This window comes from Alternaria atra, assembly GCF_907166805.1.
Source record: "Alternaria atra isolate CS162 genome assembly, contig: 29, whole genome shotgun sequence".
Taxonomy (NCBI): domain Eukaryota; kingdom Fungi; phylum Ascomycota; class Dothideomycetes; order Pleosporales; family Pleosporaceae; genus Alternaria; species Alternaria atra.
Window position 1 is genome coordinate 1,975,551 of NW_025091327.1, and position 26,473 is coordinate 2,002,023.

The window sequence follows — 26,473 nt, forward strand, 5'->3', positions numbered from 1 at the left end:
GCAAGGGTTACTGCCGTTCGTGCGGTTTCCACAAGCGCGCCCTGACCACAACGCGCATTTCAACAAGAGCGTTGTCTGGCAGAAAAGGTACACAAGCAGTATAGTGAGCGGTATTGCTGATGAGATGTAGCGTTGATGAGGCGACGATAACGACGTTTTGCCGGCTAAACGGTCCGCCAACGCCTACAGGGAGAAGCACGTTTGACAATGGAGCGGAAGGGTTGTATCTTTGTTCCGGCTGAACTGGGCTAATTTGGAGACGCAGGTAACAATGTCACGGACCTTATGAAAGATCATGGCAAAATCTTAATTGATTGCAAGGACCACTTGGGTTGGTATTTGATAATGGGCCACCTATAGGTCATCTGGCCTCTTTTCACGACTGTGGGCCTCGCGCACTTGTCGCAGCTTTGATAACATTTGTTGCCATTGCACGGGAGGGCCTGCTGGATCTTCCGCCTACAAAACTTTTGTCAGTATCAAGCTGAAGTCGTTCTCCTACGCAGCCAGTTGTTCGGTTAGCAACACTCGCGTAGGCATGCATAGTATTCGTTGTCTTCTAGATTGGCTCACTGATCAAGCTCAAGGCCAGCCTCGGTCGACAGGTTTGCATCTAATAAGATATGAAAGCGTCTAATATCATAAGAGAAATGGCCCCAGTGACCAAACGCCATACATGCAAGACGAAATCTATGCGCCTCCACTACGTCGATAGATAGAAAACGCAGCAACAAAAAAGTCAAGCCCGATAGGCATCCCAGCAAAGCTCTCCAAGTATTATACTACCTCTTCTCCACAAGGAGCAAATGCATAGCCAGGTACGCAAGCAGCACAAACGTACCACCAAAGACTCCCAAACCGATACAGTCCTTCCACAGCGCTTGTGTGTTGAAGCCAAACGAGCTTAGGATAGCGGAGCCAGGGACTTCGATATCAAGGCCGTATTTGTGGTCAATGAGAGAGAGGTATTTGACTTCGTTGACGATGAGGCCTTCGAAGGCGTAGTGGAAGATTGACAACTAGAAATGTTGTTAGCATGGATACATTGTCAAAGGGAAGGGATATCTTAGACTTACCGACTGTAGCCACTTGGCTATACCAGGAATACTCTCTTTGTTGAGGAAGAAGCCAGAGAAGAGAAGACTGAACAGCATGACTAGCACACCGATCAAGTTGGCCACACCAGAGTTTCGGAACACAATGCCGATGAAGAGGAAGATGGCCGCGGCTGCAAGGTTGAACAAGACGAGGAAAAGCGTGAACTTGAGGAAGTTGGGCCAAGCGGGGATGAGGCCGGTCATCGGGTACACGATGATACCAAGGATGATGGGAGGAAGAAGACGGAGAGGAATGATGTCAAAGATGACCTTGGCGGCAAAGTAGGCAGGTGGGGAGTAATAACCTTTGGCACGCTCGCGGGTGAAGAGTAGTCTCTCGGGAGCAAACACAGTGAGAATGGTCAAGCTGCTGAATCCAAAAAGTGACAAGACGAACAGGAATAGACCGAGGCGGTTCTGGAAACCCTTGATGTCGTCCGTAAGACCGTAGAAGAGGAAGCCGAGGAAGACTGCTAGGACGATGGCGATGGCATAGTGGGTAAGCATGAGCATTGGGTTGCGGTAAAGGTTACGCCAGGTACGTCGGGACAAGATTCTGAACTGGCCAAAGATACCAACCTTCTTAAAGCCCTTCAACTTGCCTGCTGCCACGAAGCCATTTTGCTCATGCACTCCATTAGTTCCGTTGGCTTGGTTTGCACTTGCTACTGAAGTAGCAATGTCTTGACGGATTGTAGCTGCAATGTCCGAAGATGCGTAGGCATTGATGAGGAGATCCAGGTTCGTTCCGGTTGCGCCATTCGCGGGTGGAGGAAGCTCATCTGGGTCTTCGAGAATCTGGGGAGGTACGCTACCTCCTTGACGCGTGAGCTTCAACCATTGAGCCTTGATAGCGCCTCGGCGATCGTAAGGAGCTTCGTCGTCAGTCTTGGGCGACATTGCACCATCGTTGACAGGAGCAGAACCCTTCTTCCTTGTGAAGAGCTCGCGTTCTTGCTGTTGCTTGATCGATGTCCTCCTCTTGCTCTTAGGCCGCAGTATGCTGGAATTACTCGGGCTACCAGCAATGTCTCGTTCAAGCTCCGATGTGTTGATACTAGGGATAGATTTGACGGCAATGGCACTGCTTGCACTAGTGGTGAGTCCGTCGCGGTTGAGATCACGGTTGAAGATTGAGCTGTCTTCATCGATAGGCTGACGTGCTGTGCTTGCGTGCATAGTAAGATCCACAATGTAGTCCGCAATGTTGAAACCAGGTGGGCAAGTGTAGCCAAGCTCATCGAAGTATGTTTGGCAGTTCTCGAAAGGTCCAGAGTAAACAGCCCTACCCTTTGCAAGCAGTATCAACTGGTCAAAGAGAGCGACAATGTTCGAGCGTGGCTGATGAATGGTGAAGACGACAGTTCGGTTGTAGTTCTTGACGAGGTTGACAAGGCACTCGACGACATTGAAAGCATTGTAGGCGTCCAATCCGCTTGTCGGCTCGTCCAGGAAGAGGATGCTGGGCGATGTGACAAGTTCACAGGCAATACCGACACGACGCTTCTCTCCACCAGAGATTCCACGACCGCTTTCCTCCGAACCGATCTTCTGGTTGCGAATGTGGTAGATACCGAGTTGACGTTCAACATCTTCAACCTTTTGCTCTTTTGAAGTGCGACTCATCTCTTTGGGCAGGCGCAACAAAGCAGAGTCGAGAATCGTCTCGTGGACAGTCAGGGTGGGCAAAAGGGTGTCTTCTTGGTCGACGAAGCCGATAACGCTTCTGAACTCGTCATCGCGGACCTTCTCACCGTTGACGTAGAAATCGCCGCTGTCGGTTCCGATCTTCTTCTTACGGGCCAGGATGTCGAGGAATGTGGTCTTTCCAGCACCTGAGGCACCCATGATGGCCAAGAGCTCTCCAGGGTGGACTGCGCCAGATATGCCAGAGAGAATCTGCTTCCCGTTCAGGTTGTAGGCGACATTCTCGAAGAGGAAAGCGGCTGGTTTGTGGTCCGCCAACAGCTTTGCATCCTCGTCTTCCTCATCGTCTGACAGGTGAATAGGACCGTATCGCTTGCTCTCGGCGCGATGCGTGAGGTACCAGATAGCCAAGATAGCCGCCACGATGAACAGTGCGCAACCGGCGATGACACCGGCGATCAGAGGCGTGTTGATCTTCTTGATGGGTCTTTCGTAGCCTGGCACCTCGGTCTGGTACAAACACTCGCCCGTGTCACACTGTAGGAAGATGCTTTCGTCGCCAAAGATGCTCGAGATCAAGTCGTTCATAGCAGGCTCGGAGAAGATGCTTCCGCTGTCCTTGCTGTTGATAGCTGAGATGCCTCTGAATTCAGCAGGACCCTTGATGGACTCCTTCAGGAAATCACCAATGTCAACGGAGCCATCCTCGCCACAGAGCATCCTGTCAGGAACACATTCGCACTTGATGTTTTTGCATTGGTATTTCGTGATGTTGCGGTCGGATTCGGCGGTGAAGTCGGAGGAGCATGTGTCGAGGGCGCAGTAGAAGGATTCCCTCTGATCGACCCAGACTAGGGTGGTTAGCTATGGACGAGGAATGGTGTAAATGAAGCTTACACTGGAAGTTGCACTCCTCTGACTCGGCGTTGCAAGAGAAGGTCGCCTGCGGTTTCTTATCCTTCAACGTGTCGAGGATCTTTCTGTTGGTGATGTCGCAGATCTGGAAGTTCTCCTTGACCAGTTGACCGTCCTTGTAGCAGACTCCGCCCTCCCCGTCCGGCATCATGGCGTTGCAGGCATCGTTAGTTTGGCAGACATTGCAATTGATGCCTGACCAGCCCTCTGAGCATTCACACTCCTTTGCGCCTCCTCGTGGTGATCGGTTCTTGCCATCGGGCAGCGCGCCGCAAAGGGGTTCTGAACAGTCCTCGCCTCCAAATCCTGGGCCACAGTTACATCTTCCGTTTGCCTTGCTGCAATCGGCAAACTGCTTGCATTTGAAGTCTTCGAGATTGCAGTTGAAGCATGGGGGACAGCCGTCGGGTCGGTCGCCGTATATGGAGAAGATATCTTGTGGCGATTCGGCGATGGAGTAGTTTGCGAACGTCTTGTACGCGGTACCTGTCGATGCCAGACTCAGGATAGTGGCGAGCGACGTCGCCCAGGCTCGTTGGCGCATCTCGCGTGTCTGCGGCGCAACGCGAGCTATGGTAGATAGCTAGGTATGGCGGGCAGTGTGCCTCCTTGTATCACTACGATAACGCGATGATGGGGTGCAACTGTCAAAGGAGCGGCGACAGAGCCAGGCAGCTCTTGTTGGTGACGAGGGACACGACGCGGCGAGGGTGGCCAGATGGGGGTTGCTATCATCGGCGTTGCCTGATGGTGATTCGTGGAGGCTGAGCTGTCACCAGCCAAGCATCATGGCGGACCGTTAGACCGAGGCACAAGCCAACAGGCACACCATGGTCTTCGTCATCGATATCTTGCGCACAACATGCAGAAGAAGAAATCATGGATATACATCGCGCGACCAGTAGTCTCACCTCTAGCGACATGATCAACGTGACCGCGCGACACCTGCAAAGGCACGTTCTCTCTCGGTCATACCTGGCCGCCGGAGCTCTAGCTACTAGCTTACCCGCTTCAGCGGAACCCTCTAGAGACCATGTGCGCCCTATGTCAATCCTCGAGGCGACGTTTGAAACTTTTAGGATAAACAAAGTGACCTCCTTCGTGTCTATCTCTCTCTTGCAACAACACCCTTGTCATCGCCTACGCCAATATGGTCAAAATCGATGAATTCGCTGTCGAGTCGGCAAGTCCATTCCCCGCATCCCCTCCACGTGGGGAATAAACTAACATTCCCAGTGGATGGACGCATACGAGACGAAATGCAAGTACAACATTGCTGAGACATGTTGTGCTTCCATTTCCGTCGACCAGCTACGCGAGCTGTCTGAGGACAAAGATCGACAGGTTTTCGACACCTCGCGTGTCCTGACTTACGGTGATATCAGAGGAAGTGACGAGCTACGCAATAACCTCGCACGGCTTTACTCTGCAAAAGTCACGAACCCTCTCTCTCCAGACAAGATCCTCATCACTCCTGGTGCCATCCAAGCCAACTACCTGACTGCATACGCTCTCGTCGGCCCTGGAGACCATGTCATCTGCCACTACCCCACCTACCAATCTCTCTATGAGGTACCCAAACAATTAGGTGCCGAAGTGGACCTGTGGAAAGCTACACCGGAGAACAAATGGGTGCCAAAAATTGGCGACCTGAAGTCGCTCATCAAGCCCAACACTAAGCTCATTATCATCAACAACCCAAATAACCCCACTGGCGCTGTCCTGGGCAAGACTTTCTTACAAGAGCTCATCGACGTCGCTTCGGAAAAGAAGATTACCATCATGTGCGATGAGGTCTACCGACCATTGTTTCATTCTATTAGTCCGTTGGACAAGGAGTTCCCACCCTCCCTCCTGTCCATGGGCTACGAGAACGTCATCGTCACGGGTTCCATGTCAAAAGCCTATTCACTCGCTGGTATCCGCATTGGATGGATTGCCTCTCGCAGTTCTGAACTCATCGAGAAGATCGCTTCAGCACGCCATTACACCACCATCTCTGTGTCCTACTTCGACGAATGCATCGCAGCCTATGCCCTACACGCTTCGACAGTGCACCAGCTCCTAGCCCGCAATATCGGTCTCGCGAGGACTAACATGGCCATCTTGGAGAAGTTCCAACTCAAGAACGAAGATGAATGTGAGTGGGTGAAGCCCGTTGCAGGCACTACAGCTTTCGTCAAGTTCCACAGGGAAGGCAAGCCAGTGGATTCTGTGGATTTTTGCAAAAAGCTCCTAGAGGCTACAGGCGTCATGTTTGTACCGGGAAGTACCTGTTTCGGCGAAGAGTTCAAGGGCTACGTCAGGATTGGTTATGTCAACCAGACGGACGTTGTAAAGGAGGGACTAGATGCCGTGACAAAGTTCATACGGAAAAACCTCGACGACGTAGAGCTAGCAGCGTAGAGTACGTCTAATTGAAGATCTTTACACAAGCACAGCAGGTCTTTGGTCGGCCCGATATAGCTGCTGCGTGCAACGCCACACTAGACGCGAGCCACAATATCCGGGTGATGCTAGTGGACTCAGCCCTGTGGACGCCTTACGCCCGCCATACTGTACGACCTCACAGCCACGGCTAACCCTCAACACATCATGTTTGTGCTTTGATCGAAACGAGATTGATACTGACTGCTATGATGTACTAATAACCGTTATTTTCTCGTCTTGCACACTTTCTACATCATCGTGAATATCTACATCTACACCTCCATGCCCGCGCATCCACATCTGCACGTATCACCACAGCCATGACTGATCCATCTAAAGCAACAAAATCGGATCGTTTTGACGAGCTGAAGAAATCCACAGCTCCTCTAGTGAGCGTGGATAGCGTATCTACCACCACCGCAACAGCATCCTCCCTCAAGCCCCCAAGCTTACCACAACGGCCTTCATCTTCCTCATCATGGCGATCAAAACTTCACATTCATGATGACGCTCACTCCAGTTCCCGGAGATCCAAGTCTGCTGAACCAGGCAAAGAACGGTGGCGCGACGCAACGCTGAGCGAAAAGGAGCGCTGGAAGGATTGGCAAAAGGCGAAGGATAAGGAGCAGATGCGTGGGTAAGTTGCACTTCCTGACGAATCATGGACTTGGGCATGGTTGCTAACAAGTGGTGTAGGTCGACTGTAGGTTTCTTTACGCCGCTCGCATGGATGACTTTATTCGAATGAATTGGATGAGAGGAGAGAGATTACGCTCGATGATGGAGAATGGATGTTACGGAGGGGTGCATGTGATTGGTATTGCATAGCAAACAGATCACATTGGGTTGCGCGCGGAGTCGCGAGTGTACACGCAATAGGAACACGATTTTTCTCTCTAACGGAGCTCGTTCTCTCTAAGATGTTCATTCTGTTACCTTTAGGCACTGAGTCTACTCCCTCATACTTGAACGAGCTCCCCATTGTTATTTGTTTACCTCTACGTACTAATAAGCAATCAATGCTAGGACAAAACACCCAATAACAGACAACAACAACAACATGAGCCCAAGACCAATTCGCTCATCCAATAAGGAGGACACGATATATACCATATATCAGAAGGAGCAACTTGCCGGGCTTCTTCCCCATCTGTAGTACTATGCAGTCTTTCTCACGTTTGGTATCCACTGCCATCGCCATCGTGCTTCTTTTGAGACGCCTCACTTTCTCGCTCGTTCCCCCAATGTCCGCGGTACTTGGCATGGGGAAAGTACGTGGCTCGCGTGCTAGAGAATTCTCCCTAAGGATTTTCATACCCGCGTTGATGAACTCAATATTGACCGGTACACCGTAGTTGGTCTGGGTATCTTCGATGCCGTTGCTGTGAGTAGCGACGATCCTATCCGGATCATTGGTCGGAACGAGTGGGCCTCCGGAACTACCTTAGATATTGTCAGTGTTTGTTGGTACTCGATAAGACACACCGTAGATACATACCAGTAGCAGTCGAGATTTTGTACTCCAATATCTCGGTGCTCTCATTGATTGTAGCAGAACCCTGTACTCTGTGCATACAGCTACACTTTCCGGCTGGACAACTGTCGCCCACTTTCTCTTGCTTCTCAGAAGGGAAACCAAAAACGGATACCTCAAACTTCCCTGGTGGTGGTGCACTGTAGAAGGCCGGGACGAGATCTACAAATGGGCTTTTGAGCTTGATCAAAGCCAAGTCGTGAAGCCATTCCCATCCGCTCGTCTCCCATGCATGGAGTATTACAACTCCGATACCCTCACAAACTTCAACGTTTTGCCCCTCCGACCATTCTTGAAGATGATAGCCGATGCGCGCTTCGATTCGATAGGCACGGTCGATGTGGTCTTTTTTGCCATCATGTCGAACGACATGGCCTGCAGTCAAGAGCATATCGGATGCTATAGCGCCAGCAGAAGCTTGGTATTAGTTGCCTGACGCATTTACTATCGTAAGATGGACGACGACTACGTAAACCTGTCAGCCAAGATGTCGGTTCGAGGGTTGTCATTACTCACAACGGACAATTCCGAACTTGTTCTTGTACTCCTCAGGATCCACATGGATAGGAATGCTTTTCTCCACGAACACCTCTGCCGAGGAACCTTCTGGATACCCTGTGACGAGCTCCCACGCCTCAAGCATTTTTGGTAACATACCGTTTTTTTTTTGACTACAGGCAGCGTGCTGACAGAAGCAACGTTTTGTCTCGGCGCCCCTGCTATTCAAGAGCGGTGGGGCGGGGCGTACGCGCCGGTAACTGAATGTTGTAGCATGTGATGTCAGTCAAATGAACCTCAGGCGGCAGTAGTAGGTCAAAGGAGGGATGTCTGTGAATTACCAGTAATATTCACTAACGAAAGCTTTCTGTCGGGTGTGGCAAGTAGCGATTCCAGTAAACAGATTGTAGGTGGTCACTGTAGTGTGTTGTAAGGGCGAAGCAGGATGAAAGCACTCCCCACGAGCGTGGGTGCAAAGCTTATAACTACGCTGAAACTCACATGCCACGCCCCAGGTCACTCAGGTCCCCCAAATAATGGCCTTATCGAGTGTAGCCTCTATCATGCGGGTCAGTGCAGCAGTCCCAGTGCAAAGATCAGAGGGAAGCTCGCACCAGCTACTCTGTAGAGTGGGGGGGCCATGGCGGTTGGCTGACAGGCGCACGTCTTATTCGTCGCATACAGTGATATCGCATGCCGATTAGCTGGCAAACCTTTGGACATGGCAGCCCTGTCCGGTAGAGGGGTAAGTCTAGACCAGAATGCCGACGGAGGGGAGATAGCTGCGGCGAATGGGCAGAGAGTAAACCAAAAGTGAGGGACAGTAATGGGCCCATAAGCTCAGGCATTTGTGGTTGGAGTTGGCGGATAGTCCAAGTTCCTGTGTCACTGGCAGGAGGCAAGGCTGCTGAAGTGGGGTCAAAAGAGAAGCGTGTGATGCTGAGGTTACTTCCACTAGCCATGTACTGGAGTTGTTTCGTGAATAAGAGTTCACAGCAATACCCCTACGGCTAGCGCTAGAGTAGTATCTTACATAGATTTACAGTTGGTTGCCGTTATGTATACAAGTCATGTACATCGTCTACCACCAGGGCCAGTGATAACCTATGCGCGGTTTCGTCATAGGACAATGCGTTACAAGCGCGCACAGGTTATTGCCATCCGTGGTGCTACCTGCGTCTTGGTTGCCTCAGCGAGTCTGTTGTCGCTAACTGAATACAGCTTCTTGAGAGTGTTCTGATGAACCACTTCTAAGAGTGCGCGTGAGGTTCCCTTAGTCCTCAGGGATGATTCGGTCGACAGCTGCATTTCGATCAGTATTCACCTAAGAATAATAATCACGGAGACATACCTTTGCCGTTTTCGAGTAAATACCCCGAGCAGTCAATCTTCCACTCGTCTCCTCTCACCTTGACCTTGGCAATACCAAATCTTAGCACTGCAAACTTGAACTTTAAGAAGAAGTTTGTCCACTTCTGATGTACCCAACGCGCAGAGCCCTCCCACACACGGGCCGCAATGTTCATGTGTCCCAAGTCATCCCATAGTTTCTGCCGCCTAAATCGCTCTGCCTCGAGTAACTCCTGCACCATGGGTTCCGTCTTTTCACTTATTGTCACTCCTCCAAGGTTCGAGTATATGACGCGCTCTTTCAGCCACGGCACTGGCTTGACAGTCATGCGCAATTGCATAGGCCCGCCCTGCATACTTGGGAGGATTTCCATAGCTCGCATGCGGTTGCTGGGTGCAGTGCAGATGTAGCAGCCGATTATGATGAAGCTCACTCCTACTACGACATACGTCGGTCGTACGAAGAAGGATAGTCCTTGGTCTTTGATGTCGTCATTGAATTTGATCGCGAATGCCCCAACTCCTATCCACAATGCTCCTGTTCCGTACACCTTGGCATAGTACCATTTGTTCTTGGGCGCTTTGTATAGTAGGACAGGCTGGCGAGTTTGGATTACTTGGCGTAGGACTGGGTCGTTGTTTACGAATTGACCGACTTTTGGTGTGACAACAGTACTCTTGGGGTATTGGTAGCGTCGGAGCACGGACGATGTGAAAGAGCGATTGTGGCGGATAGCCGTGGGTGTGAAGGAGGATTCTCGTGTTCCGAAGAGGGCTGCGCGGAGAGATGAGGGGAGGCGGAAGGAATTTTGGCGCATGAAGGCGTCGAAGCCCCGGGAGAAAGCTGGCATTATGATTATAATGTTATAGGATACTCAATGCAGCGCTATAAGCAGTGCATACTTGGGCAAGTCAATGCGTCGATACGTGAGCGTGGATGCAGTCGCGATATGTCGGGAAAAAGTCCAACTGGAAGCGGCCCAAGCGCGTCCCGCTCAAGACCTCCGAAGCTTGTTCCGCCCAACATTTCCGCCGTCTGATCAGCACCGTCGCCAAACAACCCTCCCATTGCAATTGTCTCCGCCGGTCAATTGAATTTCCATGGCTTCGCTCGCCGCGGTATGTAGGGTCTCAGCGCGGGCTGCCTCCCAGCAGTTGCGCAGCCATGGCGCTCGGAGAGGTATGCAAGACAGGTCAAAACACCGGACAATGGACACATTTGTTGACATGACGGGCAGGACTTCACTCAAGTCAGGCTTCGCTCGCCGCGCAAAACTTCAACATGCCTGCACTTTCACCGACCATGACTGAGGGCAATATCGCGAGCTGGAAGATCAAGGAAGGAGACTCTTTCTCCGCTGGCGACGTGCTCCTCGAGATCGAGACGGACAAGGCGCAGATGGACGTAGAAGCGCAGGATGACGGCATACTGGCAAAGATCACTGTACGTGGGGAAGTGCTGTGGGGTCAATTCATGGCTAACGAGGACTGTAGGTCCAAGATGGTTCCAAAGCAGTTCAGGTCGGCACACGGATAGCAGTCACTGCAGAGCCCGGTGATGACTTGAGCACCCTCGAGATACCCGCCGAAGAGAGCCCTGCACCAAAGAAGGAGGCCGAAGCGCCCAAAGAGTCCAAGAAAGAGCCCGCACCTGTACCCAAGGAAGAGCGAACCTCTGCCCCGCCCGCGAAGTCCGATGCCTCGACGAAAGCCTCCAGCGCCAAGGCCTCCAAGCAAACATACCCGCTATACCCCTCTGTACAGCAGTTGCTTACAGTGAACGGTCTGCCCAAGGAGGAGGCTGACAAGATCCCTGCAACTGGGCCCGGCGGCAGGCTGCTCAAGGGAGACGTACTCGCATACATCGGTCAAATCGAGAACTCATACCCCTCAGAGCTCGCGAGCCGCTTTACGAAGCTCTCTCAGCTCGATTTGTCCAACATCAAGGTCATGGCTAAGAAGGACGCGCCAAAGAAGACTGCAGCTGAAGCGCCTGCGATTGTCGAGGACCTCCCGATTGAGGTCGCATTGCCCGTCTCCCTCACCGCTGTTATGGAGTGCCAGAAGCGCGTCAAGGACTCAATAGGCGTCTTCCTTCCGCTTTCGACGTTTGTCGCGAGGGCAGCCGAGCTTGCGAACGAAGACCTCCCACGATCCAAGGTCGCGAAGCCGACTGCGGACGAGCTATTCAACGCAGTTCTTGGCCTTGACAAGGTAGCCGGAAAGTACTCACGAGGAAACTTCGTTCCACAAGTGACTGCGCTGCCACCCACTACCATCCCCAGCAAGCGCGCCTCAGCACCAAAGTCGGACATTCTCGATATGTTGGTCAGCAAGAAGCCGTCCGCCAAGAGATCCGCGACAGGTGCAGCAGGTGTCGTCGGACCTCTGAATGTGTTCAGCGTCAGCGTACCCAAGGGCGACGAGAAGCGCGGCCGCGTCTTTCTCGAGCGCGTCAAGACCGTTCTTGAAGTCGAACCAGGACGATTGGTCGTTTAGAAGAGAATCAAGAATCCTTTCAAATATCGCGATCTGTATGATTATGTACTTTGGGCGAGAGGTGCTGGACATATGGTAGCTATCCCCTCTACACTTCGACCATGAATACCAATATTTAGACGAGCGTTTCACCCATGTTCATCTCTCAGCGTAGCGAAAAGGCCTTTAGCCTTTTCCTAGGACGTTTTGCCTGACGTATACAAATCGCGTTCCTAATGCATTCTTATCACGTCTGTCGCAGTGCACTTCCTTCGCACCTAGCTTCGACTGAAGAGTGGCCCACGTACCGCATTACTTCCCTTCTCATTCTGGTACCCCTCATCATCTCATGTGTATATGTAGTGTTCTTGACGATCTCATCTCATGTAGGACTGGTGGTAGGTAAATGCCGCAACCACTACCGTCACACCAACAAAATGCCGCAGTCTACTTTTGGTTGCTGCGCCTCACTAAAGAAATGCTCAAGAGCACCTAGTTTCGCCAGCAGTATATCCTCAAGCCATTTCTCGCCCCAGCCTGTTCTCTATTCCAACCCAAGCCTCTTCGTCCTAAATGTTGTCGCCCAAATTGGTTAGTGTGATGGATGGGTCTCAGAGCACGGCCTACCCCGATAAAACTTCATCGCTTGTGGAGTGGTTAAAGGAACGACGCTCCGTACAGCCAACTTCAAGCGTGAAGAAGGTGCACTGTGATTGAAAGTATGGAGGAGGCGAGGGTTTGATATAATATCTTCATTACTTTTAATCAAGGCGGTCACGTTTTCGTGGTCATGTATAATCATTCTATATACTCAGGTAACTAACTTTTGTGCTGGGCAGGTGTTCTGCTCGTAAGGAACCAATCTGCAGCCTTGTCACTGTACAATTTCTCATGGTTCACGCCTAAGCCTTCTCCTGTACGCTCCCGGTACCAACGGTGGAGGAGTCGTGGCTGTAGTAGCGACCAAAGACACGGTCTTCAATCTCCATGTTCTTGTCAACCTTTCCAGTACCGTTCTTGGCTCCCTTGTGACGGAAATAGATGCGCTTGCACCACTTCCAGAACTCAATACCCGCAAAGAAGATGCCGGTCTCGACGAAAACGATACCCCACTCCCAGTCAATAGGCGCGTGCTTAAACACAACCGTGTTGAGCACGGGAATGTAGATGAGCGGGAACAGGAGCACGAAGCCGACTATGATGGCCCAGAAGAGGAATTGGTTCCTCCACACATCCAAAATCCACTGAGTGAAGTAGCGCTTGCTGCCAGGCTGCATGCGGAAGAAAGAGCGACGCATATCAACCATCTCCCACGCAAGGAAGAGAGCGAACCATGTCAAACAGGCGAATGTGCAAGCGCGGGCACGGAAGACCAATTCGCATTGGTCCGAGTATGTCTCGTTGCAGCCCTCACCAAGCTCTCCGTCACCGAAACCGAAGACGACGAGGACGAAACTGGCCAAGCAGAGGAGTGTGATCCAGAGACCATAGACAACCATGTCTACGAGGAACTCCATGGTGAAGATACCAGTCTTGAGGGATTGGGGCGGGCGTTGCAGGATATCGGGGACGGCGCGTTCGAAACCTAGACCCATGTCTGGCAATCCCGAAGTAGCCATGATAATCCAGACAACCTGAACAGGAGCGAGAGGAAACACGGAGAGACCAGTCCTGTCTTTGAAAGCAAGACCAACAAGAAGCGTACCGGCCTGAGCGACGTTCTCGGCCAAGACGTGCAGCACGAACTTCTGAATGTTGTCAAAGATACGACGGCCTTCTTCGATAGCGGCAAGAATGGATGCGAAGTTGTCGTCTGTGAGGACGATGTCGGAAGCTTCCTTTGCGACGTCTGAACCGGCTTGTCCCATGGCAATACCAACGTCGGCACGCTTGAGCGAGGGAGAATCGTTGACACCATCACCGGTCATGGCGCAGAATCGATCGCGGCGGTGAAGAGCTTCGATCATGCGGACCTTGGTGCTAGGCGCACAACGTGCCACAACCAAGGGCAAGACAGGAAGCTCATCGACCTGGTCATCGGAAAGATCGTCGAATTCGGAAGCGGTCATCACCAGATTCTTGGCGACATCGGCAGAGATCTTCTTGTAACGGTCAGCCGAAGGAAGGATACCAACCTCGATAGCAATTGCCCGCGCTGTATCCGGGTGGTCACCGGTCAACATGTGAACCTCAATACCAGCCTCGTGGCATTGGCGGACAGCGACAGCTGACTCAGGGCGGGGAGGATCGTAGAGACCGATGAGACCGCGGAAGACAAGCTCGGATTCGACAGACGCACGTTCAACCTCAGCACCCTTCTCGACATCGGCGGGGTACTTCTTGCTGGCCAAAGCCAAGACACGTAAACCAAGACCGGCCAAAGATGCCATGTGGGTGAGGATCTCGTTGCGGAACTCCTCCGTAACAGGCTGGGATTGCTCCTTGCCGTCAGCGAGATAGGTGGTACAGCTTTGAATGACACGTTCGACGGCACCCTTGGTAAAGGCGTAGTTGCCACTGGCATGCTTCATGATGACAGACATGCGCTTGACGTCAGAATCGAAAGGAAGCTCAACGAGGTCCTCCCACGTAGCAGAATCTCCCTTGACGAGATGGCTACGGTTCATACCGAAACGAGACGCGAAAACCTGGATGGCGATTTCGGTAGGATCTCCGTGGGCCTCCCATGCTCCTTCATTGTTCTGCTTCACAGCAGCCAAGTTGGCCAAAGATGCGACCTTGAGGAACTCGCCAAAGCCCTCGACGTTGTGACCCTCAAGCTTATCGACAGAGAGACGCTCACCACAACCGTCACCTCCAGCCTTGAGATCCATCTTGCTAGGAGCAGCGGAACCAAAACGCACATGACCAGCGGTGGGGTCCTGAGGAGCAGTAGAGTCTTCGATAGTGTACGTTCCGACACCTGGAATCCAAGCGCCACGGGCAATCATCTTACCCTGGGTGAGTGTTCCGGTCTTGTCAGAGCAAATATCGGTAACACCACCGAGAGCCTCTAGAGACTTGAGATTTCGGACAATGACATTGCGCTTAACCATTGATTTGGTACCTGCTGCCATTGTAATCGTGAGCACAACGACCAAACTAGCGGGAATCATGGATAAACCCGTAGCGACGGCGTAAATGATGACTTCCTGACGAGAACTGAACTCGTTGGCTGCAAGGACGATAATGGCACAAATGACGGCAATGAAGAAGAGCAATACTGCTAACTTAGAAAGCTTCTTCTGGAGAGGTGTTCCGACATTGAGACCCAAGAAGCGACCAATAGCGTCGGTAGTGGTGAGTGTGTAAGCCTCAAGGTAACGGTGCGGCTTTGCCTTTCCGTTCTCCTTTCGCTTGACTGGTCGGACTTTGGATTTGGTCTCACGGAGTTGAGCAGCGATGGCACCAATCTCGGTGTAGGCGCCAGTCGCGAAGACAATTCCCTTGGCTCGGCCCTTGGTAACTGAGGAAGAACTGTAGGCGACGTTGAGACGATCTCCAGGGCCAGTCTTCTCATCAAAGGTAGCGTCCTCCTGCTTGCGGACAGGGAGGGACTCTCCGGTAAGCAAGGCTTCGTCAGTCTCGAAGTTGACAGCGTCGAAGACCCTGGTATTCTGTTAGCTTGTTCTCTGAGCTGAATTGACTATAGCGCACCCAGAGAGTATTCGGAGAGAAAAGTGCTCTCCATGTGCTTGGTAATAGTTCGCACTGGAGGGACTCGCAGAGAAAACGCTCTCCGTGCTAATCGACATAGTGCACCTTGAAGGGAATCACAAGGAAAAATACTAACCTGATATCGGCAGGAATCGTGTCACCAACCTTGACCTCAATGACATCGCCAGGAACAACCTCGGCGGATGGCACTGTGACTTGCTGGCCGCCACGAATCAGGCGGGCGGTCGGGGAACTGAGAGATCGTAGAGAATCCATGGTCTTCTCGGCAGACCACTCTTGGAAGAAACCGACGACAATGTTCAATCCAATGACGAAGGCGACGACACCACCTTCAATCCAGGACTTGATACCAAAACTGACAGCCATAGCCATGATAAGAACTAGAGTCATGGCATTGGCAACTTGAGCGATCAGAATCTTGACTGGCGAGACGCTCTCAGCCTCTCCAAGTTCGTTGGTGCCGTACTCATCGACACGGCGCTTGGCTTCGGCGTCATCGAGGCCATGCCACTCTTCCGTCTTCAATTCAGACTTGACTTGTTCGAGCGTAAGACTGTGGGCGGGCAGTGACATGGGTTTGTTGCATTGGCCACTGACGTGACCCTCGAGGGTCGTTGTTTTTTTCCCCATGATTGAGGATTGTTTTAGGGTTCAAAGAGCTGGGTCTTTGGTATTCGGGTTGTAAATATGGAGTGATTGCGTGTATACGGATATCGGCAGACAAGACTATGATCAACGCTCTAGTCTTCTGCGAACTCTTGCCCCGCGGACTATGGCCACGTGGACAAATTTGTTGGATTGGGTGTTGAGTGTAGTATACATAGAGGACTTCAGAACGGGGCGGGGGTGCAGACTCCTCCTAATTCAACGCCGTGATTGGCGAGTTGTAAGGTTTGTATGGGTGGGTTTAAAGGTGACGAGGCGAAAGTGTTGGCGAAGTTTGGAGCAAACTTGAGATAGGAATGTGAGTATACCGACAAGAGGTGGTGAGAAAAAGGAGGAGAGGAGAGAAAGGACCTAGGTGTCTTCAACATATATGCTAAGCAGTGGGGAAGTCGGTGTAGGAATTTGGCTCTGCAAAACCATGCCAAGCGTCACGAGTTCGTGCCAAGGACGATTCAGGTGGCCGCTGCCAAGTTAGTGCGCAAAGTTTTCTCCACCCTTGGCAGTGAACGTAGCCATTGAATGCTCATCACGTTACGGGGGTTTGCTGCAAGGTCGCGGTTACGCGGCATTTCTGGCCTTGGCCGCCTCAGGATCTTCTTGAATCTGCCTCTTCGACTGGCATTATGCAGGACCTTCCGTTTCAATGCCGCGGTGGAGCAGACGATACGCGTTTCGCAGACTCAAGCCTCGCGTTAGCAGCATCAAGCCTTGTTCGAACTGGCTGTGAGTGGCCCTCTGGAGGTGCATCGTGCAGGTTGGCGGAGTCGAGACTCAGCGGAGATACCCCGGCGCACGGACGCGGTGGTGAAGAAAAGTGTGGAGCGAGATGCCGGAGCCGCGTGTAGTTTTAATGCGAACTAAGGCGAGATGTCACTATTGTCCTTGCACGTGGGCTTGGCCATTGAGAAGTCCAATGGCTCGTAGGCTCGAAGAAATCAACGCCGCGGCTCTGAGATGACGTCGACAAAATTCACCAGGGTCCATTGCTTCTTCTTCTGAGCCGAGCGATTCCCAAGGACTTAGCAGTTGCTTGCTGCCCTCCCAGCCTCTCAACCTGATCTCCTGCCACCGTGTCTAACCTGACATGTCGTCTTCGAATCCCGACGCCGCGCCATTTCTGCAGTATCACGAGCCCGAAAGTAAGCGCGTCGACATCCCCACCTTCCCTCTCTGAAACGTCGATCTCAACTAACGTAAGCTTAAGTCGTTGACATTCTTATCCTGGTGTCTTTCTTCACCTTCCTATGGCTTGCTGAGTACGTTTCGGCCAAGGTTATCCGTGCCGGTATCATTGGGCCGATTGCTGTTGGCATCATCTACGGCGAGCCGTTGGCAAACATCCTCGAACATGATTGGGCTGGTATGCATCCCTGCTTCGGGAAATGCGACATTTGCTGACTCTGTGCCCCGGTTTTTTAGAGACGTTCCTATATCTTGGCTACATTGGCCTGATCTTGATTATCTTCGAAGGTGGTTTGAGCACTCGCCTGGATCTCCTCAAGGCCAACTTCACGCTGTCGATCTGTGGAGCTACAACGGGTGTGTTGTGTCCAATCGGTTTCAGCTATCTCTTGTTGTATCTTGGGTTCGGCTACGGCGCTGTTGAGACCTTCATCATCGGCGCTGCTCTCAGTGCCACGAGCCTGGGCACCACCTTTGCTGTCATCTCAAGCGCCTCCAAGGACGTCGATCTCAGCCAAACCAAAGTCGGCGCTGTGCTCGTCAGCGCTGCAGTCATCGACGATGTCACAGGTCTCGTCATGTCCAGTGTCATCCATGACCTGGGTAGTATCGCTTCTGGAGGCGACGTCAACCTGGGATGGCTGATCGGCCGACCTATCGTCGCATCTGCGGCCATGGCGATACTTACCCCAGTCCTCACCAAATGGTTCTTCGCCCCTATATTCCGGAGATACATCGAGAAGCACTTCCACAAGTATGACCACTTGTCAAACATCATGCTGATGATTCTGGTGTTATCAGCCTTCATCTCGGTTGCAGCCTATGCGGGGACTTCCATTCTTTTCGGAGCTTTCCTTGCTGGTGCGTTCTTGACGTATCTTCCTTCTACGCATCCAGAAGGTCCCTTCGTGGTTATGAGCAGAGAGGAAGGCGAGCGCTCCAAAGACAAATCGCCAACCTTTGTGCATACCTTTGAAGTCTACTGTTTGGACGCGCAGCAGTATGTGCTCGCGCCTCTCTTCTTTGCTAGTATTGGGTTTGCAATCCCTTTTCTAGATCTCTGGACTGGAGAAGCTATCTGGAAAGGCGTTGTATATACACTACTCATGCTGGTTGGTAAGGCTATTGTAGGTGTGTGGATCCCAATCTGGGCCGTCGCAAAGCATGATCCTAAGAAGGCGTGCGAGTCACAACAAGAAGAGTCCGCGGCCGAGAACGGACATTCTCTTGAGAAGGTCAAATCCTCTCCTGACTCACCCACTCGCGGAGCCGCGTTACAATCCTCCGTCTCACCCATGCTTTTGTTGGGTATGGCTATGGTCGCACGTGGAGAGATTGGCCTACTAATTGTGGAAATTGGGTACAATAACACACCTTATGTTTCTCAAGAAGGCTTCATAACAGCTATTTGGGCCATCTTGCTAAACACAATCATTGGACCTGTGTGCGTTGGAATAGCCGTCAAGTACAAGGGTGCTAAGATCAGCAAAGGGCCATGGGGCTTGGTACCAGGACCTAATCAAGCCATTGAAGAAGAGATGGGCAGGAGAAGAGAGTCGCGTCTGGAACAGCAGATGCAAGAGGAGGGAGAGGCGAGGATGGAAGCGCATCGTAATAGTCAGATGGCATGATTGACGATATGTATGAGAGATCAGGATTTGCACGACACACCAAAAATAGATTTCCTGCTTCGAAGCATCTTGTACAATATTTACACACAACTAGTACCGTAAAGTAATCTATTGGGATACAATAATATCCCTTCCTTCCCTGCTTCCTTCCTTCCCTGCTTCCTTCCTTCCCTGCTTCCTTCCTTCCCTACTCCCTCATCACTCCGTCTACCTCGTCTGCATCTCAAACAATGCCCGGAACCCACCGACTCTTCACCCTCCTCATATAGGCCAGATACTCGACCCTGATTCCCTCCCTAGTCTTCTCCCCACTTACTGTCTCCTGGTCTTTCAAGAACTGCTCTTCCTCCAATACAGCTCCCCTCCTATACAGCCACATAAGTCCCACCGCAGCCGTCACCAGCCCCGCACTGCGAACTGGCAAAGACATCCACGCACCCTCTACATCAGTTCCCTTGGTGAGATAGACAGGTAGGTAGGATATGAGGACATACGACACAGCGCCCAGCCACCCCAACGCATAAGAAACATACGTCGGATGCCTCGCATACGCGAAAGGACCCATATCGACGACGTATTGTGGTGTTACGCGACCGAAGATGACGGAGAAAGTGCGGGGTCGCGTAGTTAGTGCCGTCCATATGAACAGTAGCTGACTGCTGAGGAAGAAGGCGGCGGCTATCGTAGTGCCGAGAGGAGTGGTAGTTGAAGAGGAGACGATAGGCGTCCAAGATAGTAATCCGGCTATGACCGAGAAGAGCTTGAGTAGCTGGATGGAGATTGGGTATGCGAGGCCGGACGGCGGGTGTGGAAAGTGGAAGTTTAGCGCGTAGAGTTGGGTGGCTAGGAAGGCGAGATAGAGAGGTGGGAGGAGGGTTGGCATTTTTTTTTTGGCTGTATCTGTACAAAGTCAAGGTTGTCCTAGAGTAGTAGTAGATGCGATATTCTTCAAGAAGATTGAGCGAACACTCGATATTTATGTAACGCTCTCATTTTCGCAACTGTGAAATCCTTCTGTCTAGATGTGTAACTCTGAAGTCGAGTCTACGTCACGGAGCATTCCCCGACGAGATTCCTTGTCGCACATCAGTTGCCGTCATTCATACTTTCTCTATAGCTCGCCCGTCAGTAGTTGTGTGCTCGCGTAAAGTGTTCGGTTAGTTCGGAAGGGAAAAATTGGAGCAGTAGACGTCATTATGTTGATAGATAATTGTTCCTTGGCAATATGAACAGGAAGGCAACACCAAATGTTAGGGGGTTTCAAGAGATACAATCAACACAGGATATGTGTAATTACGTGAGAAATAAATAAATAAATAAGAGATAACGATTGAGTTTGTGGATGTCCTACATCTGCGAATATCGTCCTGCGCCCTCCACAGCTCATATGACATCGACACGGATGTTCTCGAAATGTACAGTGAGAAGAACCTTTTCCAAGGCTGACTTCATGTTGGAGCTGGTTAGAAGCTGGGGGCGTTGAGTGCCATGACGCAAAGAAGACCTGAAATAAGACCGGCAACGGGTAGGGTCAAAACCTAGAATTGTTAGAGATAGGAATTCATAGCAAGGGGAAGGAAGCTTACCCATCCTGAGAAGATGAAAGCCAGTTGGCGCCAGTTGACAGCACCAAGGTCGTAGTTCATCAAAGCGACTCCAACCGCCGAACCTGTTAAGCACTGGGTTGTTGATACTGGAAGGCCAAGTCTAGAAGCCAGGAGAACAGTGACAGCAGCGCCCAGCTCGACAGAGAAACCACGAGTTGGCGACATCTGAGTGATCTTGTTACCAAGCGCACGGACGATGTGGTATCCGTAGAACCAGAAACCAAGACCGAGCAGGAGACCGGCGACTACCAAGAACCACACAGGGGTAGGCGAGCGTGTAGCTACCTCACCAGCCAGGTATGTCTGGTAGACAGCAGCCCATGGTCCGACGGCGTTGGCTACATCGTTGGAGCCGTGCGCGATGGACATCATCATAGCGGACACGACTTGGCAGTATGTCCACAGATGTTCGACGCGAACGTCATATCTAGTAGCCTTTGAGTGAATAGCGCGCAAAAGGTCGTTGTCGTGTGTAATGACGTCGCACATGACACCTCGGAGGAAGATGAACTTGGTGTATAACCACCACTTCTGAGGGTTGACCCATGAGAGAGGCTTAGCGGGAACAATCCAGCGTTCGTAAGGCTCTGGCTTCTTCAGTTTTCGTACTGGCGCACTAGCACTCTCCTCCAGACGTGTCTTTTCTGGGTCGCTGGGAAGAACGCCACTGTTGTTCACCGAACCGGATGGAGATCCAGCATCGACTTTCTTAATTTCATCGTCGTTGGCGGGGGTTGCGACAGCATGCTTCGTGTTAGTTCCAGCATGAACTTCACCGTAGGCGTCCTCGTAGTAATTGGTGACGTATTCGTTACCCTTGCCTGGCCAGAACAAAGTGGTGCTCTCCTTGAGGAGCAAGGGGCCCAGGACGACGTGCCAGACTCGGACACGAGGATCCTTCATAACAAGCTTGCGCTTGAAGAATGGGATGAAGAAAACGTAGCAGATAATCAAGCATCCAAAGAATACACCCAGGATGATACCAGCAGCCTTACCAGCTCCAAATTCTTCGAGGGAAGGTGCAGTAGGTGCTTCGACAACAATGAACAGAGCTAGAATAGCTCCTGTCATGGCGAAGTAGAAGGGGATGAGGCGCATGGCGTGCTTGAAAGGGTCGGCGCGTTCGAGAACCGAGTACTTGACGGTGCCGAAGATGATGGCGGAAAAGGCACCAGCAATCAAAGGTGCAATGCCCCATGAAGCAGCGACCTGTGATACTGAGCCCGACTCCCACGCCCATTTGATGGGGGCCTGACTAGCGAAGCCAACTCCGATGAGAGCGCCAACCACGGTTTGGGTGGTTGACACGGGCATTCCCAGATGCGTAGCTAGCATCAACCAGAAAGCGCTACCAACCTCTACTCATATTTAGCTCAAGCTCTTTTTACGGACTAGAAACACTCACCAGCACAGCCCATGGCCAACATGAGCGCACCTGGGTTGCCCGTAAAGCGATCGATGGAGATGATACCATTCTTGATGGTCGAGGTCACACGGGCTCCGAGCGCAACAGCACCGATAAATTCTGTTACGACGGCAAGAGGTCCGACCTGGACCATGGTCAAGGTACGAGCAGCGACGGAGGTAGCATAGGCGTTGGCGACATCGTTGGCACCGTTTCCAAAAGCGGAGAAGACGAAGGCAATCGTGGTGATTGCAAGAATCCAATCATACTTGGCTGTGACTGGATGCGCCATTCTGAGTATGTAGTCGTGGAGCTGTGCTTGACAGAACCCTAGCTCCCGGGAACATGGTCAGTCTTATATAACCCGAGTATATATGTAGCACATGGCAGTGCAAGACATCGGCTTGACGCCGGGCTTAGGATGACAAGATGTGCCCAGAAGACAAGATGTGGAAGGATGGGCGCCGAGGGACTGGTGACGGGTCGGAGCGCAGATGTTACTTTCAGCCATTGGAGCGCGTTTTTCATACCATGTTCCTACTCGTGGTGAGGTTCCGCCAAGTGCATGAGACTTGCCCAGAGATTCCGCTGTCTTGTCTCCGCCTTGGAGGGCCGCAGGGTGCAGGATTTTTCTACCAATAGACTTGTGTATATTAGACACGCATTGAAGCAGTTGGCTATCGAGGCCGCGCGTGCTCCGAAGTGTCTAACAGGCTGTGTATTGAGATGGCAGTTGTGGAGTCAATGAGAGTAGCTGTTGGGAGAGGCCGTGTTCTAGCACCACAGAAGTTCGTCATCAGCGGCCACTACTGCCCAGAGGCCAGAAAGCAGCGACATCGATTCGTTGACAACGTATGACATTGTGGTACATACTGGTGGTTGCTGGATGTGGTTGCAATGTTGAAGCTCTCACGTGGCCTTGAAGGGAAGGTGGAGTCGGTGCAACGGTATTTGGCCGTGGCGTCATAGCTGACGCAGGCCACACCTGCATTATGCTATAGCGCTCCTTCCTTCGGAGAGTTCCATTGCAATGTTTTGGATAGTGTTAAATTCCAACGAGACACCTTTACCTGCACTGAAGACGCGCGCTATAACACGGATGTCCCTTTCTCTCCTATTTTGTCTGTTCCTGGCCATGGTTCCCGAGGTGCCTTTGTACATCAGACTAGTGACCCGAGTGCCGAATCAAGGCGGTCATGCAGGTGCTTGCAAAAGCGATATCGCATCAGAGAGTAGAACAAGTGTCTTCTTACTGATCAAAATACTATGGTACTTCGGTCCCTGATCGGCAGATAGCTGACAGCTGCCGGTGCTTCGCGAACCACAAGAAGCGGTGCAAAGGGTCGCGTGTGCCTGGGCGATAGGTGACGCTAAAGCTTGACAGCGCGCGCACCGATCCGGGGTAGATAACCTTCTCCAGCAACACAGAGCCTCATGGGGACCGGCAGCTGCAGCGATACCGATTTCACCCTTGCGTTGGACTGATTACTTGTCCCCGGACAGTGGTTTGTGGCTCCATAGGCGCATGAGGCTCTTGATTAGAGTGTTCTCTATATAGAGTCTGACAGGGGCCGCGGGCAATGAGGCGACGCCGGGAAACAGGTAGTGCGGGAATGAGGCGGAAGCAGGCGGTAGAGGTTCTTGTGTGAACAACCACAGGCCACAGTGAAAGCAACACTAGGTAATAGGACTTGAAGATATTCCCCCTTGGACAGTAGTAAGTAGCTCAGGACGTTGTTCGCAGCCGCGCCTTCCCCACGCTTTTTCCGACCCCCGCCAATGGCTCGCAATTAAAAAATTAGCTTACCTCCGAGCTCGCTGCCAGGCCGCGAGGTGTTGTCGACGGCGTGTTGGCCGACTCACCCCATACTGTGTCCCTCTCTACCTTCTCTCAACTGACCCGACGACCTCCCCTAGGTCAATTGCACCCTCAACTGCCCGGGCTGCTGTCATCCCCTCACTATGGCGACCGTCACGGAAGAAGTGCGCGAGGTGCTGCTGGGCACCACCGACGAGCCCCAGCTGTCGCAGCTAACGCGCGCTGCCTTTATGAAACACGCTCAAAAGGACGAGTCAGGCGAATACTACCTCGACCAAGACCAATTCATCACAGCTGTCGCGCCCGAGGGCGAGGACTACGTAAGCAGGGCTGTCTGCATAGTATCGAGTCATCTAAGCTAATGACGTGCCCGCTTCCAGCACAAGATCAAGCGGTACCAGTATGGCATTCTCTTCCAGGTTGCCGATCGCGACCAGAAGGGCAAGGTCAGCATCCACGACTGGTCTGTCTTCCAGAACCTGCTCGCCAAACCCGACGCCGAGTACGAGGTCGTCTTCCGCTTCTTCGACAAGCAGCGGACCGGCTACATCAACTTCGACGACTTCTACGAGACATGGAAGGCGCACAAGACCGAGGACAGCCTGCCCTTCGACTGGGAGGGCGGCTGGGCCTCTCTATACATTGGCTCCAAGAAGCACAGGCACACCATGACTTACCCCCAGTTTGCCCAGCTGCTGCGAGGGCTACAGGGAGAGCGTGTGCGACAGGGCTTCACCTATTTCGACAAGAACAAGGACGGCTTCATCGAGCCCGAGCACTTTCAGCGCATAATACGCGAGACTGCGAGCCATAAGCTCTCCGACTACCTACTTGAGAACCTCCCAACTCTCTGCAACATCTCGGTTGGCAGCAAGATTTCCTACGCCAATGTGCGCGCCTTCCAGAACGTCATCCAGCAGATGGACATGATCGAGCTCATCATCCGCAATGCCACACAGAAGAGCTCCGACGGCAAGATCACTCGTACAGATTTCCTCAACGAGGCTGCGCGGATAAGTCGCTTCAACCTTTACACACCCATGGAAGCAGATATTCTCTTCCACTTTGCTGGCCTGGACGAGGCTTCTGGGCGACTCGGGCTGCGAGACTTTGCCCGCGTCCTCGATCCATCGTGGCACACTGCAGGATCTTTGGCAGCTGCCGGCATATCCGAAGCGGGCCAAAAGGTCTTTGCGACGACAAAGTCGATATGGCATGACATTCTGGAGTCGATTCACCATTTCGCGCTCGGTTCGCTGGCTGGTGCGTTTGGTGCCTTTATGGTCTACCCCATTGACCTGGTCAAGACGAGGATGCAGAACCAGAGGAGCTCAGGTGTCGGACAAGTCTTGTACAAGAACTCGCTCGACTGCGCAAAGAAAGTCATCAAGAATGAGGGCTTCAAGGGACTCTACTCTGGTGTCCTACCTCAGCTTGTTGGCGTGGCGCCCGAGAAAGCTATCAAGCTCACGGTCAACGATCTTGTGCGTGGCAAGATGACGGACAAGTCAACGGGCCAGATCAAGTTCACCGCTGAGATGTTGGCTGGTGGTACTGCCGGTGCCTGTCAAGTTGTACGTCAATTCCCGCCATGACCATGTCGAGCAAGAATGAGTGCTAACACTTTATACCCAGGTCTTCACCAACCCTCTCGAGATTGTCAAGATTCGGTTACAAATTCAGGGAGAGCTGTCCAAGAACGTCGAGGGTGTTCCCAGGCGGTCCGCCATGTGGATCGTTCGTAACTTGGGTCTTGTCGGTCTCTACAAGGGTGCTAGCGCATGTCTTTTGCGTGACGGTACGTATCGGTCGCTGTTGCATCTTGGTGCTCACTGACACCTTGATTAGTCCCCTTCTCCGCCATCTACTTCCCCACCTACAGCCATTTGAAGAGGGACTTCTTTGGCGAGAGCCCGCAAAAGTCACTAGGTGTACTACAAATGTTGAGTGCTGGTGCCATTGCTGGTATGCCTGCAGCGTACTTGACCACACCATGCGACGTTATCAAGACTAGGTTGCAGGTAGAGGCGCGAAAGGGCGAGGTTGCATACACTGGCCTTCGTCATGCGGCGAGTACCATCTTCAAGGAAGAAGGTTTCAAGGCCTTCTTCAAGGGTGGCCCTGCCCGTATCATGCGATCGTCACCACAGTTCGGTTTCACATTGGCTGGTTACGAAGTTTTACAGCGAGGTGAGTCTTTCATCGCCCCCCTCATGCGCAATTGTCGACTAACATGTTCGCAGCTTTGCCGATGCCGGGATCTAGCCATGATTCGTCAAGCCTGGAGCCATCAGTCGGCCTTGAGGAGGCCACTGCGCCTTTGCCGTACCTGCGCAGCCGAAACGCGCTCAAGGTAATCCTCGACCTTGACGAGAACTTTGGTCGACCCAAGCTGCCCGCTGGCAGCAAGTTCAGTGGGATTCCCGGATTCGGCAAGAGGCCGGAAGCGTGATAGGATCATGCACGTGCTTAGCCGATGTGCATTATTACGGGTGAGGGATAAAATGGGATTGGACGATTTATGGGTGGGATACCG

The 26,473-nt window shown here is 52.3% G+C and overlaps 11 protein-coding genes across 11 annotated transcripts; 5 read left to right on the forward strand and 6 right to left on the reverse strand.

Moving 5' to 3' along the window:
• Positions 1-782: 782 nt before the first annotated feature.
• On the reverse strand, positions 783-4,203 carry ALTATR162_LOCUS8972 (uncharacterized protein; the record flags this gene model as incomplete). Its single annotated transcript, XM_043316605.1, has 3 exons — positions 783-1,019; positions 1,077-3,595; positions 3,642-4,203. The coding sequence occupies 3 exons, from the start codon at positions 4,201-4,203 to the stop codon at positions 783-785; spliced, it is 3,318 nt and encodes a 1,105-aa protein (XP_043172540.1).
• Positions 4,204-4,809: 606 nt separating this feature from the next.
• ALTATR162_LOCUS8973 (uncharacterized protein) lies at positions 4,810-6,065 on the forward strand (the record flags this gene model as incomplete). Its single annotated transcript, XM_043316606.1, has 2 exons — positions 4,810-4,833; positions 4,896-6,065. 2 exons carry the CDS (start codon positions 4,810-4,812, stop codon positions 6,063-6,065), a joined length of 1,194 nt encoding a protein of 397 aa, XP_043172541.1.
• Positions 6,066-6,409: 344 nt separating this feature from the next.
• ALTATR162_LOCUS8974 (uncharacterized protein) lies at positions 6,410-6,837 on the forward strand (the record flags this gene model as incomplete). Its single annotated transcript, XM_043316607.1, has 2 exons — positions 6,410-6,726; positions 6,786-6,837. 2 exons carry the CDS (start codon positions 6,410-6,412, stop codon positions 6,835-6,837), a joined length of 369 nt encoding a protein of 122 aa, XP_043172542.1.
• Positions 6,838-7,170: 333 nt separating this feature from the next.
• ALTATR162_LOCUS8975 (uncharacterized protein) lies at positions 7,171-8,014 on the reverse strand (the record flags this gene model as incomplete). Its single annotated transcript, XM_043316608.1, has 2 exons — positions 7,171-7,532; positions 7,588-8,014. 2 exons carry the CDS (start codon positions 8,012-8,014, stop codon positions 7,171-7,173), a joined length of 789 nt encoding a protein of 262 aa, XP_043172543.1.
• A 1,380-nt stretch (positions 8,015-9,394) lies between these two features.
• Positions 9,395-10,322, reverse strand: ALTATR162_LOCUS8976 (uncharacterized protein; the record flags this gene model as incomplete). Its single annotated transcript, XM_043316609.1, has 2 exons — positions 9,395-9,423; positions 9,473-10,322. 2 exons carry the CDS (start codon positions 10,320-10,322, stop codon positions 9,395-9,397), a joined length of 879 nt encoding a protein of 292 aa, XP_043172544.1.
• Positions 10,323-10,753: 431 nt separating this feature from the next.
• On the forward strand, positions 10,754-11,970 carry ALTATR162_LOCUS8977 (uncharacterized protein; the record flags this gene model as incomplete). Its single annotated transcript, XM_043316610.1, has 2 exons — positions 10,754-10,915; positions 10,966-11,970. 2 exons carry the CDS (start codon positions 10,754-10,756, stop codon positions 11,968-11,970), a joined length of 1,167 nt encoding a protein of 388 aa, XP_043172545.1.
• Positions 11,971-12,851: 881 nt separating this feature from the next.
• ALTATR162_LOCUS8978 (uncharacterized protein) lies at positions 12,852-16,257 on the reverse strand (the record flags this gene model as incomplete). Its single annotated transcript, XM_043316611.1, has 3 exons — positions 12,852-15,558; positions 15,607-15,693; positions 15,743-16,257. 3 exons carry the CDS (start codon positions 16,255-16,257, stop codon positions 12,852-12,854), a joined length of 3,309 nt encoding a protein of 1,102 aa, XP_043172546.1.
• A 1,120-nt stretch (positions 16,258-17,377) lies between these two features.
• On the forward strand, positions 17,378-19,106 carry ALTATR162_LOCUS8979 (uncharacterized protein; the record flags this gene model as incomplete). Its single annotated transcript, XM_043316612.1, has 3 exons — positions 17,378-17,432; positions 17,498-17,653; positions 17,713-19,106. 3 exons carry the CDS (start codon positions 17,378-17,380, stop codon positions 19,104-19,106), a joined length of 1,605 nt encoding a protein of 534 aa, XP_043172547.1.
• Positions 19,107-19,329: 223 nt separating this feature from the next.
• ALTATR162_LOCUS8980 (uncharacterized protein) lies at positions 19,330-19,989 on the reverse strand (the record flags this gene model as incomplete). Its single annotated transcript, XM_043316613.1, has 1 exon — positions 19,330-19,989. One exon carries the CDS (start codon positions 19,987-19,989, stop codon positions 19,330-19,332), a length of 660 nt encoding a protein of 219 aa, XP_043172548.1.
• Positions 19,990-20,569: 580 nt separating this feature from the next.
• ALTATR162_LOCUS8981 (uncharacterized protein) lies at positions 20,570-22,410 on the reverse strand (the record flags this gene model as incomplete). Its single annotated transcript, XM_043316614.1, has 3 exons — positions 20,570-20,644; positions 20,693-22,071; positions 22,119-22,410. The coding sequence occupies 3 exons, from the start codon at positions 22,408-22,410 to the stop codon at positions 20,570-20,572; spliced, it is 1,746 nt and encodes a 581-aa protein (XP_043172549.1).
• A 1,670-nt stretch (positions 22,411-24,080) lies between these two features.
• ALTATR162_LOCUS8982 (uncharacterized protein) lies at positions 24,081-26,389 on the forward strand (the record flags this gene model as incomplete). Its single annotated transcript, XM_043316615.1, has 5 exons — positions 24,081-24,257; positions 24,318-25,511; positions 25,573-25,735; positions 25,786-26,127; positions 26,181-26,389. 5 exons carry the CDS (start codon positions 24,081-24,083, stop codon positions 26,387-26,389), a joined length of 2,085 nt encoding a protein of 694 aa, XP_043172550.1.
• Between the last annotated feature and the right edge of the window lie 84 nt (positions 26,390-26,473).